The sequence below is a fragment of the Macaca thibetana genome, chromosome 3 (genome assembly GCF_024542745.1).
Source record: "Macaca thibetana thibetana isolate TM-01 chromosome 3, ASM2454274v1, whole genome shotgun sequence".
Classification (NCBI taxonomy): Eukaryota; Metazoa; Chordata; class Mammalia; order Primates; family Cercopithecidae; genus Macaca; species Macaca thibetana.
Genome location: NC_065580.1, coordinates 81,844,304 through 81,863,194, shown reverse-complemented (window position 1 = coordinate 81,863,194; position 18,891 = coordinate 81,844,304). Strand labels below are relative to the sequence as shown.

The window sequence follows — 18,891 nt, the reverse complement described above, 5'->3', positions numbered from 1 at the left end:
ATTATTTCCTAGTAAGTTCTCATCCTACTATTCTCATGTATATTATAAGCATCAGTGAGACTGGGGATCATTGGTAACTATTTAAGATCAATAAAAAATGAAAGTACATTTCTTTCCATTGTGCCAGGGCTACATTCACAGATTGTAATTAGGAACTATAATTTGACAAACTTGTCAGTGAAAATCTCTTTTACACAGAGAAAGACCAGGATCATTATATCTACCTAGTAAACAGCTGGAACCCTCTTGCATTATTTATAGGTTTGATCTTATTTCTAAACACAATTAGGTCTCTTGGTAACTAGTTCACACTCACATTAAGCTTTTTTGTCTTCATTTCTACATGATTCATTCTCACTCTTGCCTTTTTTTTTAATAAAACCATAGGAAAAAAAAATCATTCATCTAATTACTCAATGAGCTGATCATGTTCTGTCTGTAATGCTACCCAGACACTAGTGAAGTGGTATAAACCAATTTAATATTGTTCAGCTTAATAAACAAGGTCACAGAGCTCTTTGAAGCAGTAGCTACGTATAATCTAACAGCTTTCACTGCACTAAGGCATTGATCCTATTCTGTTCCCTGTAATGAACTTCTATGTGCCCATTTTGGATCAGGCAATTTATTTCACTCTGATTATTCAAACAAAATGAGTGCATGGCCTTACGGGCTGAAGGGTAATTCACTGACCAATAGAACACCCTCTTCTTGTGAAACCTGAATAATAAGGAAATTGCATTCCTCTTCAAAAATGAAGATGAGCAATTACATTCAGAATTCCATTTGATGTGCTTCAGAGCTGCATCAGTAGCCTTCCATTGACGCATTCATGTATGCATAACACAGATATCCACGTCCTCTTAGCTCAGCCAGTGTTATCTATTTCTTTTCAGTCCATGAACCTTTATTATTTTTCTCTTTAAAACATAGCTTGAAACTCAATTTACATGAAAACATTCTACAATTAACTTATTCAACTTACTAATCGTTTTAATTTAAATTTGAGGGAAGTTTCAAAGATACACAAAAGTAGAGGGACTAATATAATGAGTACTAGCAATGTAGTCATCATTTACTCAGTTTCGGCAGTTTTAAACATGTTGCTATTCTTGGTCTTCTGTCCACACACTTAAAAAGAATTTTGCTGGAGTATTTTAAAGCAACTTCCAAGTAAGATATATATCATCCATAAATACTTGAGCATTTTAAACACAACAACAGCATTATTATTACATAAAACAAAATTAGCAATTCTTTCAAACTAATATTTTTATATAATAAGTTTTCTCCGTTGTCTCAAAAATGTTTATGCATAGTTTGTTTAAACTGAGGTTCCAAAAGGTCTCCACATTGCATTTGTTTCATGTATTTCTTAGGTCACTTGTAATCTAACAACAGTTCTAGCTCCCTTTTTCATAGCATTTATTTGTTGAAGAAACTTCTCTTATTTATCTTTACAGCATTTTCCCAATATTGATGGTCTAAACTTACTTAACTTGATTCATATGTAACCCATAAATCCGTCATATTGATTCTTCCCGTGCTTTCAGTCTGCCAGGAGCAGCCTGTCCTATATCACTTAAATAAAAATTGCTGTGCTTTATATAAATACAATAAATAAATGAAGTAAATGGCTATAATCAACAGAGTTAAATATGGAATTTTACTTTAAAATAATCATTTTGATTTTTGCTGATCTCACTGAGAAGCTTTCATGGTGAATTATCTGTAGGGTAACATGATTTTTGTCCCATCTTGCTAACAAGTCTTCAGCTCAAAGGAGAACTTGTGTAATCATTAGATATGACATATACATGCTTCACCTGTAAATACAGATACAGATTGTCTGGGTATACGTAGTTTTCTGTTGTGCTAAGAAACTGTGCTCTTAGTATGATCCATCTTTTCTACTGTTCAAATCACCCTGTTTTCAGTGTTTTAGAAATGATTTTTAAGATTTATAAAGTTGAGAGACCAGATGGTTTCCTTTCCAAACATTTATATTTTCCTCACCCTAATATCAGGAAGTTCATTTCAGATTGCATTTCTGTGTTTGAATTGTGTTTCCTCTAAGTCGGAATACAAACAAGTTGAGATGTAGGATAAGTTTTCAATGTATTGTATTGCAAGTGCTGTTGCTACTTGTTTGGATAACATTGTACGAGTAATTTATTCCAAAAGTACATGGTCTAAAATCTCAGATAAGGGGTATAAAGTGCAGAGTGGGTTTCTGAGAATAGCTATGGGAATTTTACACATTTTTTTTTTTCTTTTCAACTAGCTGCAGTACTTGAGATTTTATGTAGTGCAGATATATGGGGAAAAGGGATTCCAGTTTATGTGAATAATAGCTGCACAAAATAAATTGTTTCTGGAATTGTTTAGGTAGTAGTGTTATTTCGTTTTGGTTTTGATGTCACATAACAAGATAATGGTTGGAGCAATTCTGAAACGAAATTTGTAAGAAAGACCCTTAAGAGAAAACCTAAGTCAGTTTCATCTAATTTCTCAAAAGGTTTATATTGAAGTCTGTTTCAAAGAGCTAAATGGAATGAGTAGGTAAAAGTAGTCTCATTTCAAAGAACCCAAATTTAGTTTGGTAATTTTTAATTTTCTTTTAGTTGCAAACAGTGAAACCCTCTTCACAGCTTACGAATCTCATATGATCAGGTGTCTTATTTTCCAAATATATCATTCTTGAGGCTCCTGCATGTCCTGATTAGTAAAATGTTTAATATCTTTCTCTTTATCAATTATTTCTTTTGGGTATCTTTGGGGAAACTTTGTCCATGAACCATTGGCATTTAACTGAGTTTAAAGTATTCAAAAGGGTCAATCCTGCTTCCAAATGGCAGGTATAGAAACAACTTCAAAATCACATCAGCTCATTTATATCCTGCATCTTGAGGATTTCTCCTACCCCGTGTTACAGATGATGTTCTTCTAAACTAAATGGATGTTCTTTTTTATCTATTTCCTGTACAAATTTCTATCATGCCCTTCCTTTGAACTCCAAGTTTAGAACTCTTTTAGTTCATAAAATGTTCAGCCATTGTTTCTGAAAGCTTGGTACCTGAGTGATTAGGTACCAAAGGATTTTCTGTCTCAGCCATATGTGTTTGCCAGAACCCTTCCTGTACCTTGAATACTCAAGCTAGTGGCTCTCAGACTTGAATCTGCATAAGGATCACCTGAGCATCTTGAAAAAAATGCATAATCCTTGACCTCATCACAGATATTTCATTATTTGGATTGGTCCACATTATGAAACTCTTTTTGGGTCCAGAGATCTTCACGTTTAATAGCATTCTAGGTGTTTCTGATGCAGGTGAAAATACGTTACTTACTAGAGCAGTAGTTTTCATATAGCTTGGATAATAAAATCATCAGAAAGCTCAAAAAGTATCCTAATTCCCAGGACCCTAACCTCAACCAGGGAAATCAGAGCATTAGAGTTTAGCAAGGGCTTAGGTATTTTCCAAAAGTTATCCAGGGGATTATAATCCACAGCCAGACATGAGAACCACTATTTTAGACTGCTATGATAAACATATAGCACCAGATATGTCCTCCCTCAATGGGGTAGATTCTCTTTGAGACACTTAATGTTTTTTATTTTTTCTGTCATCTAACCTTCATCAAGGCCAACACTGTTCACCCTACCAGGATTTTCATGTTTTTAAAAATTTAGGGGCCCCTGTTCTTTTCTTACAAATTGGCCTTTCCAAAGTCATGTGTACTAAATGAAAAGCATATCTAAAGCTAAGAAATAGGGAAGTGCATCCACATTTGAACAATTTTTAAGAGCCTTTTATGTTAGGCCTGAAGCAGTTGCATTAAGTTGTGTTCAACTACACAGAGAAAATCTTGGCTTGCTAAAATTGCTAGTTATGTCCGTTTACACACTCTATTACAAAGCCCTGCACTCCTAGGCATTAGGTTTTAGTACATAGATCCAGACAGTGTTGTCTAACCGGAGGCCCTCTATGCCCTCACTGTAATTTAAGGTCAAAAATGTCAGCCTCCTTCACCTTGATTTCATGGTGATGGAATCCTGAACAGGGCAGAGATCAGCAGCAGTTTCAGCCTATACTATAAACCTGAAAAAGCCATGTAAATCAATCTGAATGGGGCCATTTAAGATAATTCAATAAAGACAACTTTAGGACCAAGGTTTAAATGTTTCATCTGCCTCCTCAATAAGTGAGTTGTTTTTAAAACCAATGGGAAGGAAATGGCATAGGGAGAAAGTGGACTTTAAATATACTTGCTCTTTTTCTTTAAGACTTGTTACCACAAAGCAATCATATATATATATGTGCGTATATATATGTTCAATAAGTAAAAATATGATTTCTTATTTTGTCAGTAGAACAATATCATAGGAGAAATAATTTGTATGAATTTAAACTGATTTTTTAAAATTTATATGTAATTATAGAAATACACATTTTAACATAATAAATGAAGATTATTAAACATTTTTAAGTGCAAGGTTGATGTTTGTGCATGTGAAGAACTTGTAGAAAGAGGAGATGGAAGACTTTGACATTGCCTATCCATTAATCATTCCAACCCTTCCTAATAAACTTGCAATGTAATACAATGAACATACTTTCCATGCCAATGCAGTTTCAAGATAAGTTCTATAAACACACCTCCTGACCCCAAACCCCAACCTACCAACCAGTTTGCTGCCACTAAAGCACATCTATATAGGAATTCTAGTGTGTCCAATGATACAAAACAATATTAGATATACCTAGTGCCTTCTAGTACCTCTCCAAACATCCTATGCTCAACATAAACTATTATCAGAATCCATGTATGATTTGTCTTACATTCTTACAAGTTTATTTCTAAATGTACCCTAAATGTGACCTCAGTTGAAACCCTGAATACATATAAGTAAAACTGCTAAATGCTAAGTGTGCATCTGTGTCCACTTTTCTGTGCCACAAAAATCACTCAGGGTTATGTGTTATTAAAAAAAATACAAAACAAATTTAATGGCTACTGTGACTATTAGAAACACTCCTATAAGATTTCTACTGTAAGTAAGGAATTACTAGAGGCTTTCTCTGACTGCTTAACCAAATGTTAGGTTAGCTTCTAAGTTATAGAGTAGTTAGACATTTGAATTTAACAGCTTTATGCTTTTCTTTTAGCCATTACTTGTCGCAAGCAAGATGGAGGACAGGCTGAAATCCATGAGTGCCTACAGTATGCAGGCCCTGTGCCAGCCCTTACCCAAGCCTGCCAGATCCCCTGCCAGGATGACTGTCAATTGACCAGCTGGTCCAAGTTTTCTTCATGCAATGGAGACTGTGGTGCAGTTAGGACCAGAAAGCGCACTCTTGTTGGTAAGAATAATTGGGATGCCAAAGCTAGTACATGTCAAAGCAGAGAAACACAATACAAGTCAGACTAAGAGAGTTCTGACAATGTATTTGAAAAATAATATACCAATGGATTCAGATGTGTATTTTAAATTCAGTTGGCAGTGATAAAAGCATTATGTACTTCTAGTAGGAAGAAAAGGAAGCCTTGAAAATTGAACTCTGACTCCCTATATAATAGGCAGTAGATTATTTTCTGGTGTCGACATGATCTTTTAGTGGACTGCCTACAGACTGTGAAGTGTTTGGAGCAAAGTTTTTGGGGGGACTTTATTAACCCATTCTCACTGTCAAAGCCTCAGATTATCCTTTCTCACCTAGAAGGGGGAATGTAGTCTGTATCTGAAAACTGTATTTTAAACTGTAGTAATGACTGAAAGCAGGAATATAATGAGCAAGAGCAGGAGCCATCATGCTGAACTAAAGCTTGGTGCATTTGAAATATTGCCAATGGCAAAAGCAATCTAAAAATATTGGTGATAGTAGACTATTCAGAAGTGAAGTTAAAAAATGAACCACCTATATAATGAAGACTGTCAAAAACTATTACGCAGCTTATGAAGGTGAGAGATAAATATATGTAATTATCTGCAGTATAATTTAAAAGTATGTGAAAAAGAATGTTCTGAAAAGATAATACAAATTTTACTATGCAAAGTCCCCAATACTAACGAAAGCCTATATAGAAAACACTGTGGAGTGAGAAAATATGATTGATTTATAGGCTAGTGTTAAACATGGTTTAAAATGGAGAAAAGGAAATTAGGAAAGTAGGAAATGTAGGGATGTGTGAAATTAATGATGGTATTTTCCAGCTTAAATTGGCTTGGTTGTTTCTCTTCCACAGGAAAAAGTAAAAAGAAGGAAAAATGTAAAAATTCCCATTTGTATCCCCTGATTGAGACTCAATATTGTCCTTGTGACAAATATAATGCACAGCCTGTGGGGAACTGGTCAGACTGTATTTTACCAGAGGGAAAAGTGGAAGTGTTGCTGGGGATGAAAGTACAAGGAGACATCAAGGAATGCGGACAAGGATATCGTTACCAAGCAATGGCATGCTACGATCAAAATGGCAGGCTTGTAGAAACATCCAGATGTAACAGCCATGGTAATTCAATCTTTATAGTTATATATTTGCTATCTTTGGGAGTGTGGATGGAAAATACACATGTATTATAGTGGAATGGAAGTGAAGGTTTACAGAAGTATATTCTAAATCAAACTCTATGAAGCACCACACTATACATATATCATTTATATGTAACAGGAGGTTCAATGGCATTGCCTCATTGTCCAGAAGTTGGCAACTTAAGTCCCAAAGATGGTGACAGGAAGCCTGATGGGGCCCACATCTTACAAAGGGTAGGCAAAAACCGGTGCCAGAAAGGTCCCCCAGAGCTTATCAACAGCCTGTACATTGAACACACCCAACAATCCCCAACAAGTCTGCACAGAAAGGGAGTAAGGAGGAAATAAGATTTGAATCAGTTTGAGATTTAAACAGACTTTTAACAACCAAACTGGCAAGATTTGCAATGTGCTCAAAATGTTATTAAGCGTCAGAGAAGATGGAAACTAGTAACTGATGAAAACGCAAATGTTTCTTCTCCCTTGAATTCAGATTGGCACGTGCGCACACACACACACACACACACCAGAAAAAAAAAAAAAAAGAAAAATGTGCATACTCTTGGGAAACTGTGTCACTTTTATTTTCTAAGCCAAAAAAGTAAAAAATGCAGTGGTAATAATTGTGTTGCCAAAAGGTGGTGAACAGTGCCATCTTTGACCAGAATATATTTAATCTTAATATAGGCAGTATTAAGCAATTTTCACTCATTGTTTTATTTTAATACAGTTGTCTTTTTATAATGGAATGAAAGAAGTTTACAGAGGGGCAGCCTGAAACACAGATACCACATACTTGCAAACACTGGATGATGATCTCTTACTTACTTGATAGAAGTGACCAAGAAAGGATGAGTTAAATTGCTAGGAGCGTGATACATGACAGTTATCCTCCAACCTTGCTGAAATATTAATAACTCTTGCTATTGGAATGGTGCTGCTCCAGTTTTATTATATGGTTCAGAAAACAACACTAATAAAAACCATCTGTCATTTTTAAACCATAAAGGCATCATGGTGACATATTTACTGAAATCTCTTCAATATCTCTGCACATATATATATCCATATATGTCCGCGTATTTTATATATGTGTGTGTGTATATATATATGTGTGTGTGTGTATATATATGTGTGTGTGTGTGTGTGTGTATATATATGTATATATGCGGCAGACAACTGTGCCCCTTTCATTTTTTTAATTATACTTTAAGTTCTGGGATACAGGTGCAGAACGTGCAGGTTTGTGACATAGGTATACGCGTACCATGGTGATTTGCTGCACCCATCAACCCGTCATCTACAATAGGTATTTCTCCTAATGCTATCCCTCCCCTTACCCCCATCCCCTGAGAGGCCCCAGTGTGTGATATTCCCCTCCCTGTGTCCATGTGTTCTTATTGCTCAACTCTCACTTATGAGTGAGAACATGTGGAGTTTCGTTTTCTGTTCTTGTGTTAGTTTGCTGAGAATGATTGTTTCCAGCTTCATCCATTTTATGGTGTATATGTGCCACATTTTCTTCATCCTGTCTATCATTGATGGGCATATGGGTTGGTTCCAAGTCTTTGCTATTGTGAATAGTGCCGCAATAAACATATGTGTGCTTGTGTCTTTATAGTAGAATGATTTATAATCCTTTGGGTATATACCCAGTAATGGGATGGCTGGGTCAAATGGTATTTCTAGTTCTAGATCCTTGAGGAATCACCACATTGTCTTCCACAGTGGTTGAACTAATGTATGCTCCCAACAACAGTGTAAAAGTGTTCCTATTTCTCCACATCCTCTCCAGCATCTGTTGTTTCCTGACTTTTTAATGATTGCCATTCTAACTGGTGTGAGATAGTATCTCACTGTGGTTTTGATTTGCATTTCTCTAATGATCAGTGATGATGAGCTTTTTTTCATATGTTTGTTGGCTGCATAAGTGTCTTCTTTTGAGAAGTGCCTGTTCATATCCTTCACCCACTTTTTGATGGGGTTGTTTGTTTTTTTCTTCTAAATTTCTTTAAGTTCTGCCTACGAAGAAATTTCTAAAAGTCTTGTCATTTTGTTGTTACCTTATCACATAGGTCCTATTATATCGAAGTCTAGTGACATGCAAAGAAATGATAAACGTTTGAGGTGATGGGTATCTCACTTATCCTGATTTGATCATTATAGGAGTATGCATGTACTCTGTAATATCACATGTTCACCATAAATATGTATAATATTACCATCTTAACTATCTTTAAGTGTATCATTCAGTAATGTTAAGTACATTCACATTGTTGGGCAATCAATCTCCAGAAACTTTTTATTAAAAAACAAATTTTATTGTGTATATTTAAGGTAAAAAAAAAAAAAAAAAAAGGTTTAATGATGTGAACTCCAAAAACTCCACAACATTGAAGCTCTAGATATAAGTATTTTTCAGGTTTATATACGTGCATTGCTGAGTTGAAGATTAGTACATGCCTTGAGAACAATAACTATAAAAGTAAAGGGAACTTAATATTTATAATTGGTGTACTTTGAGAAACATCTCAGAGTAATTGAATATTTTATTTATATCAAATAACATAAGTGTTAGAAATTAGATACCAAGAAAAATCTAAATTCCCTTTCTACTTAGAGGTGATAATGTAGAAAACCATAATTAGCCATTACAGTATAAAATAGAAAATCACTTTAAAAATGTGTTTATTTTGGAATGCAGCATGTAAGTGTTTGCTCACATTTTAACTTGTTATGCACAGTGAATCACTAAAATAATCATTTAACATTACCTGTGAGCTTCCAGAATAACATTCATATTTTCTCACTTTTGCCTTGATCTGTTAATTAGATGCATGAGACCATCAGCAAGTCACTTCAGTCAATCTTATGTTTAGAAAAATCTTTTAAAATATTCTGTGACTCTCACAGAAACGTTTGATCCCTTCAAAAAAGTAAAAGACCAAAAACAATTGAAATTGGCCAAAGGCAGTATACATTTCTTATTTTAGTATTGTCAACTCACAGCATGAAGAATGCAGTACTATATTTTAGAGAAAGGCACTTATAGAAAAAGAATGAATCTATGATGACATTGACTTCATGGGGATTCTGAAAGGATCTAAGAAAGATCCTTAATGAAGTGAATGGTTCTAGCTTAGTTCTTCTGCATGTCCTGCATCATTCCTTTCTCAATCTGGTATCTGATGGGATGTCCAATGGATATTTCAGTGTTTACTAACATAATTACTTGAAGTAAAGACTTGAGAAATTGAATCTCTAATGCCTAATTTCTTTGGGAATTCCTACTTTCCTTAAATATGTTCTGCAAATTCTGGTGTTTGTGGAATGTTACGACTTTGCCACTCTATCCCAGTCATCCCCTAATTATAATCTCTATGACAACTGCATTCTTCCAGCCAAATCAGCTTTTTAGATGGATGGTTATTAAGTGGCTCTGGAGAAAAAAGTATCTTCTTGCTTTCAATTTAAACATAAAATTGATCCCCATGTGTGTGCAGTGCAATGACAATCCCCTATTCAATAGTGTCCTTGGGGTATTTCTGTTTAATCATTGTTGTCTATCTGTGGATCATATTACCAGTTATTATATTCATAAACCAGTTTGACTTTCACCAGTTTAATTATATTATTTTAGACTATTCCCCACTAGGTCACTTTTTTTAATTCCTTAAACTTGAGGCAGAATTCTGTTATTTTTGAACTTCCGTGTAACAATAGACTCTGTGCTGAAAAGTGACATAACTGCATTGCCAAAATCAGATATTAAAGTATACTTTGGAGGTGGAGCAAGATGGCCTAATAGGAACAGCTCCAGTCTCCAGCTCCCAGTGTGAACAACACAGAAGAACCGTGATTTCTGCATGTTCAACTGAGGTACTGGGTTCATCTCACTAGGGAGTGCCGGACAATCGGTGCAGGTCAGCTGCTGCAGCCCAACCAGCAAGAGCATCACCTCACCTGGGAAGCACAAGGGAGAAGGAATCCCTTTTCCTAGCCAGGGGAACTGAGACACACAACACCTGGAAAACCAGGTAATCCCACCCTAATACTGAGCTTTACCAAGGATCTTAGCAAACGGCACACCAGGAGATTATATCCCACACCTGGCCAGAAGGGTCTCATGCCCATGGAGCCTCCCTCATTGCTAGCACAGCAGTCTGCAATCTAACTGCAAGACAGCAGCGAGGCTGGTGGGGGCGGGGGGCGCCATTGCTGAGGCTTAAGTAGGTAAACAAAGCTACTGGGAAGCTCGAACTGGGTGGAGCCCACAGCAGGTCAAGGAGGCCTGCCGGTTTCTGTAGACTCCAACTCTGGGGACAGGGCACAGCTAAACAAAAAGCAGCAGAAACCTCTGCAGATGCAAATGACCCTGTCTGACAGCTTTGAGGAGAGCAGTGGATCTCCCAACATAGAGTCTGAGATCTGAGAACGGACAGACTGCCTGCTCCAGTGGGTCCCTGAACGCTGAGTACCCTAACTGGGAGACATCCCCCCAGGCACAGACCGACACCCCACACCTCACATGGTGGGGTACACCCCTGAGACGAAGCTTCCAAAGCAAGAATCAGAAGCAACACTCACTGTTCAGCAATATTCTATCTTCTGCAGCCTCTGCTGCTGATACCCAGCAAACAGGGTCTGGAGAGGACCTCAAGCAATCTCCAACAGACCTACAGCTAAGGGTCCTGACTGTTAGAAGGAAAATTAACAAACAGGAAGGACACCCACACCAAAACCCCATCAGTACATCATCATCATCAAAGACCAAAGGCAGATAAAACCACAAAGATGGGGAAAAAGCAGGGCAGAAAAGCTGGAAATCAAAAAATAAGAGCACATCTCCCCCTCCAAAGGAACACAGCTCATCGCCAGCAATGGATCAAAGCTGGATGGAGAATGACTTTGACGAGATGAGGGAAGAAAGTTTCAGTCCATCAAACTTATCAAAGCTAAAGGAGGAATTACGTACACAGCGCAAAGAAACTAAAAACCTTGAAAAAAGAATGGAAGAATGGATAACTAGAATAATCAATGCAGAGAAGGCCATAAATGAACTGACAGAGATAAAAACCATGACACAAGGAATACATGACAAATGCACAAGCTTCAGTAACCAACTCAATCAACTGGAAGAAAGAGTATCAGCGATTGAGGATCAATTGAATTAAATGAACCAAGAAGAGAAGTCTAAAGAAAAAAGAGGAAAAAGAAATGAACGAAGCCTTCAAGAAGTATGGGATTATGTGAAAAGACCAAATCTACGTCTGATTGGGGTGCCTGAAAGTGAGGGGGAAAATGGAACCAAGTTGGAAAACACTCTTCAGGATATCATCCAGGAGAACTTCCCCAACCGAGTAAGGCAGGCCAACATTCAAATTCAGGAAATACAGAGAACGCCACAAAGATACTCCTCGAGAAGAGCAACACCAAGCCATATAATTGTCAGATTCACCAAAGTTGAAATGAAGGAAAAAATGTTAAGGGCAGCCAGAGAGAAAGCTTGGGTTACCCACAAAGGGAAGCCCATCAGACTAACAGCAGATCTCTTGGCAGAAACTCTACAAGCCAGAAGAGAGTGGGGGCCAATATTCAACTTTCTTAAAGAAAAGAATTTTCAACCCAAAATTTCATATCCAGCCAAATTAAGTTTCATAAGTGAAGGAGAAATAAAATCCTTTATATACAAGCAAATGCTTAGAGATTTTGTCACCACCAGGCCTACCCTACAAGAGACCCTGAAGGAAGCACTAAACATGGAAAGGAACAGCTGGTACCAGCCATTGCAAAAACATGCCAAAATGTAAAGATCATCAATGCTAGGAAGAAACTGCATCAACCAACGAGCAAAATAACCAGCTAATATCACAATGACAGGATCAAGTTCACACATAATAATATTAACCTTAAATGTAATTGGACTAAATGGCCCAATTAAAACACACAGACTAGAAAATTGGATAAAGAGTCAAGACCCATCAGTCTGCTGTATTCAGGAGACCCATCTCACATGCAGAGACACACATAGGCTCAAAATAAAGGGATGGAGGAAGATCTACCAAGCAAATGGAGAGCAAAGAAAAGCAGGGGTTGCAATCCTAGTCTCTGATAAAACAGACTTTAAACCATCAAAGATCAAAGAGAAAAAGAAGGCCATTATGTAATGGTAAAGGGATCAATTCATCAGGAAGAGTTAACTATGCTAAATATATATGCACCCAATACAGGAGCATCCAGATTCATAAAGCAATTCCTTAGAGACTTGCAAAGAGACTTAGACTCCCATACAATAATAATGGGAGACTTCAACACTCCCCTGTCAACATTAGAAAGATCAATGAGACAGAAAGTTAACAAGGATATCCAGGAACTGAACTCAACTCTGCACCAAGCGGACCTAATAGACATCTACAGAACTCTCCACTCCAAATCAACACAATATACATTCTTCTCAGCACCACATCACACTTATTCCAAAATTGACCACATAATTGGAAATAAAGCACTCCTCAGCAAATGTACAAGAACAGAAATTATAACAAACTGTCTCTCAGACCACAGTGCAATCAAACTAGAACTCAGGACTAAGAAACTCAATCAAAACCGCTCAACTACATGGAAACTGAACAACCTGCTCCTGAATGACTACTGGGTACATAACGAAATGAAGGCAGAAATAAAGATGTTCTTTGAAACCAATGAGAAGAAAGATACAACACACCAGAATCTCTGGGACACATTTAATGCAGTGTGTAGAGGGAAATTTATAGCACTAAATGCCCACAAGAGAAAGCTGGAAAGATCTAAAAATGACACTCTAACATCACAATTAAAAGAACTAGAGAAGCAAGAGCAAACATATTCAAAAGCTAGCAGAAGGCAAGAAATAACTAAGATCAGAGCAGAACTGAAGGAGATAGAGACACAAAAAACCCTCCAAAAAATCAGTGAATCCAGGAGTTGGTTTTTTGAAAAGATCAACAAAATTGATAGACCACTAGCAAGACTAATAAAGAAGAAAAGAGAGAAGAATCAAATAGACGCAATAAAAAATGATAAAGGGGATCTCACCACCAACCCCACAGAAATACAAACTACCATCAGAGAATACTATAAACACCTCTATGCAAATAAACTAGAAAATCTAGAAGAAATGGATAATTTCCTGGACACTTACACTCTCCCAAGACTACACCAGTAAGAAGCTGAATCCCTGAATAGACCAATAGCAGGCTCTGAAATTGAGGCAATAATTAATAGCCTACCAATCAAAAAAAGTCCAGGACCAGATGGATTCACAGCGGAATTCTACCAAAGGTACAAGGAGGAGTTGATACCATTTCTTCTGAAACTATTCCAATCAATAGAAAAAGAGGGAATCCTTCCTAACTCATTTTATGAGGTCAGCATCATCCTGATACCAAAGCCTGGCAGAGACACAACAAAAAAAGGGAATTTTAGATGAATATCCCTGATGAACATCGATGCAAAAATCCTCAATAAAATACTGGCAAACCGGATCCAGCAGCACATCAAAAAGCTTATCCACCATGATCAAGTGGGCTTCATCCCTGGGATGCAAGGCTGGTTCAACATACGCAAATCAATAAATGTAATCCAGCATATAAACAGAACCAAATACAAAAAACACATGATTACCTCAATAGATGCAGAAAAGGCCTTTGACAAAATTCAACAGCCCTTCATGCTAAAAACTCTCCATAAATTCGGTATTGGAACATATCTCAAAATAATAAGAGCTATTTATGACAAACCCATGGCCAATATCATACTGAATAGGCAAAAACTGGAAGCATTCTCTTTGAAAACTGACACAAGACAGGGATGCCCTCTCTCACCACTCCTGTTCAACATAGTGTTGGAAGTTCTGGCTAGGGCAATCAGGCAAGGGAAAGAAATCAAGGGTATTCAGTTAGGAAAAGAAGAAGTCAAATTGTCCCTGTTTGTAGATGACATGATTGTATATTTAGAAAACCCCATCGTCTCAGCCCAAAATCTCCTTAAGCTGATAAGCAACTTCAGCAAAGTCTCAGGATACAAAATTAATGTGCAAAAATCACAAGCATTCTTATCCACCAGTAACAGACAAACAGAGAGCCAAATCATGAATGAAATTCCATTCACAATTGCTTCAAAGAGAATAAAGTACCTAGGAATCCAACTTATAAGGGATGTAAAAGACCTCTTGAAGGAGAACTACAAACCACTGCTCAGTGAAATAAAAGAGGACACAAACAAATGGAAGAACGCACCATGCTCATGGATAGGAAGAATTAATATCGTGAAAATGGCCATACTGCCCAAGGTAATTTATAGATTCAATGCCATCCCCATCAAGCTACCAACGAGTTTCTTCACAGAATTGGAAAAAACTGCTTTAAAGTTCATATGGAACCAAAAAAGAGCCCGCATTGCCAAGACAATCCTAAGTCAAAAGAACAAAGCTGGACGCATCACGCTACCTATACTACAAGGCCACAGTAACCAAAACAGCATGGTACTGGTACCAAAACAGAGATATAGACCAATGGAACAGAAGAGAGTCCTCAGAAATAATACCACACATCTACAGCCATCTGATCTTTGACAAACCTGAGAAAAAAAAAGAAATGGGGAAAGGATTCCCTTTTTAATAAATGGTGCAGGGAAAATTGGCTAGCCATAAGTGGAAAGCTGAAACTGGATCCTTTCCTTACTCCTTATATGAAAATTAATTCAAGATGGATTAGAGACTTAAATGTTACACCTAATACCATAAAAACCCTAGAAGAAAACCTAGGTAATACCATTCAGGACATAGGCATGGGCAAGAACTTCATGTCTAAAACACCAAAAGCAACAGCAACAGCAACAAAAGCCAAAATTGACAAATGGGATCTAATTAAACTAAAGAGCTTCTGCACAGCCAAAGAAACTACCATCAGAGTGAACAGACAACCTACAGAATGGGAGAAAACTTTTGCAATCTACTCATCTGACAAAGGGCTAATATCCAGAACCTACAAAGAACTCAAACAAATTTACAAGAAAAAAACAACCCCATCAAAAAGTGGGCAAAGGATATGAACAGACATTTCTCAAAAGACATGCATGCAGCCAACAGACACATGAAAAAATGCTCGTCGTCACTGGCCATCAGAGAAATGCAAATCAAAACCACAATGAGATACCATCTCACACCAGTTAGAATGGCAATCATTAAAAAGTCAGGAAACAACAGGTGCTGGAGAGGATGTGGAGAAATAGGAACACTTTTACACTGTTGGTGGGATTGTAAACTAGTTCAACCATTGTGGAAAACAGTATGGCGATTCCTCAAGGATCTAGAACTAGAAGTACCATATGACCCAGCTGTTCCATTACTGGGTATATACCCAAAGGATTATAAATCATGCTGCTATAAAGACACATGCACACGTATGTTTATTGCGGCACTATTCACAATAGCAAAGACTTGGAATCAACCCAAATGTCCATCAGTGACAGACTGGATTAAGAAAATGTGGCACATATACACCATGGAATACTATGCAGCCATAAAAAAGGATGAGTTTGTGTCCTTTGTAGGGACATGGATGCAGCTGGAAACCATCATTCTCAGCAAACTATCGCAAGAACAGAAAACCAGACACCGCATGTTCTCACTCATAGGTGGGAACTGAACAGTGAGATCACTTGGACTCAAGAAGGGGAACATCACACACCGGGGCCTATTATGGGGAGGGGGGAGGGGGGAGGGATGGCACTGGGAGTTATACCTGATGTAAATGACGAGATGATGGGTGCTGACGAGTTGATGGGTGCAGCATACCAACATGGCACATGTATACATATGTAACAAACCTGCAGGTTGTGCACATGTACCCTAGAACTTAAAGTATAATAATAACAAAAAAATAATAAAGTATACTTTGGAGCCACATAAATGTTCATCCATCCTGATGCATGGTATTAAATATAGCAACTGCATAAATGACGATATATAAACACATTTATGGCATATCTGCAGTAAAAACATAATACAAATTTTGTATATTCACTCTTGGTATGAAATCTTGGAAGGTGTCACTATAGCAACAATTTTTTAGCATTTTTTTTTTAATTATACTTTTGAGTTCTGGGATACGTGTGCAGAACGTGCAGGTTTGTTACATAGATATACACGTGCCATGGTGGTTTGCTGTACCCATCAACCTATCGTCTACATTAGGTATTTCTCCTAATGCTATCCCTCCCCTAGCCCCCCATCCCCCGCGACAGGCCCCAGTGTGTGATGTTTCCCTCCCTTCTGTCCATGTGTTCTCATTGTTCAACTCCCACTTATGAGTGAGAAGATGCAGTGTTTGGTTTTCTGTTCCTGTGTTAGTTTGCTGAGGATGATGGTTTCATCAACCAATATCTTAGAGGAATATTGTGATGAATAAAAAATGTGTTATTTGATTTTTGAGTGATTTAAAACTGTTGCTATCCTCTCAAGGAAATAGGAGAGGACAGCAAAAATTTGATGATTAATTTATTAGAAATTTATTGAGAGCCTAACCACACAGTACTAGGTACTTCTCAAGTTAATATCTTCAAAATGTTACAAAACAAAGGGCGGAATATCTGGAACTTTTTTATTATATCATTTAATCTTCATATTTTGAAGAATCTTAGAGGTAGCCCAGCTTATGCAAGGTACATATATACAAGATTTCTATTTAAATAGAAAGGATAGAATGGTATTGTGCCACCCCTCAGCTTGATCCAGTGCTCCCAAATCCCTTTATCCTGATGTACATTTTACATTTCTAAAGCGTGTATCATCTCATAACATACTATATAATTTACTTATGTTTCTTGTTCTTTATCTCCCATTCAAGAATAGAAATTGATGAGGATATCTTAGACTGTTTTATTCACTGATGTATCCAGAGTACCTAGAACAGTAGGTGCTCAACAAAATTTGTAGAATAAATGGACGAATAAAAAACTGGATAGAATGATTTTTTTCCAGATAAAGAGTTACTACCTACTGGAGTTGCAGTGGTTTCTGTAGTTTGGGATGACCGTAGCAATTTCTTAAAATAAGACAGTAATGAATTTTGCTTCATCAATTGACTTTTTCATTCACTAAAGATTTCTCTGTTGCATGCAGTGTTATTTGATAGCATTCTACCCGCCGTGGAACTTCTTTCAAAACTGGCATATATCCTCTCAAACCCCACGACTGCTTTATCAACTTTATTTATGTAATATTCTAAATTCTTTGTTGTCATTTCAACAATTGTCACAGCATCTTCATCTGAAGCAGATTCTATCTTAAGAAATTACTTTCTTTGCTCACCCATTGAGAAGCAGTTCCTCATCTGTTCAAGTTTTGTCATGAGATTGCAGCAATCCAGTCACATCTTCAGACTCCTCTTCTAATTCTAGTTCTCTTGCTGTTTCTACCACCTCTGCAATTACTTTCCCCACTGAAGTCTTGAGCCCCCTCAAAGTCATCCATGAGAACCACTTCATTCAAACTCCTGTTAAGGTAGATATTATGACCTCCTTCCATGAATCATGAATGTTCTTAATGGCATCTAGGTTGGTGAATCCTTTCCAGAGGTTTTCAGTATACTTTGCCTGGATCCATTGGAGGAATAACTATGGCGAGTATAGTCTTACAAAATGTATTTCTTAAATAATAAGACTTGTAAGTCAAAATTACTCTTTGGCCTATGTACTGCAAAATAGATATTGTGTTAGCAGGCATCCAAACAACATTCATCTCCTTGTACATCTCCATCAGAGCTCTTAGATGACTACATGCATTGTCAATAAGCACTAATATTTTGAAATCTTTTCTCTGAGCAGTAGGTCTCAGCGGTGGGCTTAAAATACTCGGTAAACCATGCTATAAGCAGATGCACTATCATCTAGGGTTTGTTGTTTCATTATTGAGCACAAGCAGAGTAGATTTAGTTTGATTCTTAAGGGCTCTAGGATTTTCAGTATGGTAAATGGGCTTGAAGTCACCAACTGCATTAACCCCTAACAAGAGAGTCAACCTGTCCCTTGAAGCTTTGAAGCCAGCCATTGACTTTTCCTCTTTAGCTATGAAAGTCCTACATGTTGTCTTCTTCCAACAGGAGGCTGTTTCATCTACACTGAAAAATCTGTTGCTTAGTGTAGTGATCTTAATCTATTACCTTAGCTCGATATTTGAGATAACTTGCTTCAGCTTCTATATCAGCACTTGCTGCTTTACTTAGAACTTTTATGTTATAGATAGCTCTTTCCTTAAATCCAAACCAACCTCTGCTAGCTTGCAATGTTTTTTTTATGCAGCTTCCTCACCTTGCTCAGC

General features: G+C 37.1%; 2 protein-coding genes across 2 annotated transcripts in view; both read left to right on the top strand.

Annotated features, from left to right (window-relative positions):
• Positions 1-18,891, top strand: part of NDUFA4 (NDUFA4 mitochondrial complex associated) — a 711,072-nt gene that overhangs the window by 174,633 nt on the left and 517,548 nt on the right. The gene's annotated exons all lie outside the window — the stretch shown is intronic.
• THSD7A (thrombospondin type 1 domain containing 7A) overlaps positions 1-18,891 on the top strand; it is a 495,713-nt gene that overhangs the window by 405,384 nt on the left and 71,438 nt on the right. The window contains exons 12-13 of the mRNA XM_050783030.1: positions 5,172-5,366; positions 6,250-6,513. Of these exons, the coding sequence (XP_050638987.1) occupies positions 5,172-5,366; positions 6,250-6,513 (459 nt within the window). The remainder of the gene's footprint in view (positions 1-5,171; positions 5,367-6,249; positions 6,514-18,891) is intronic.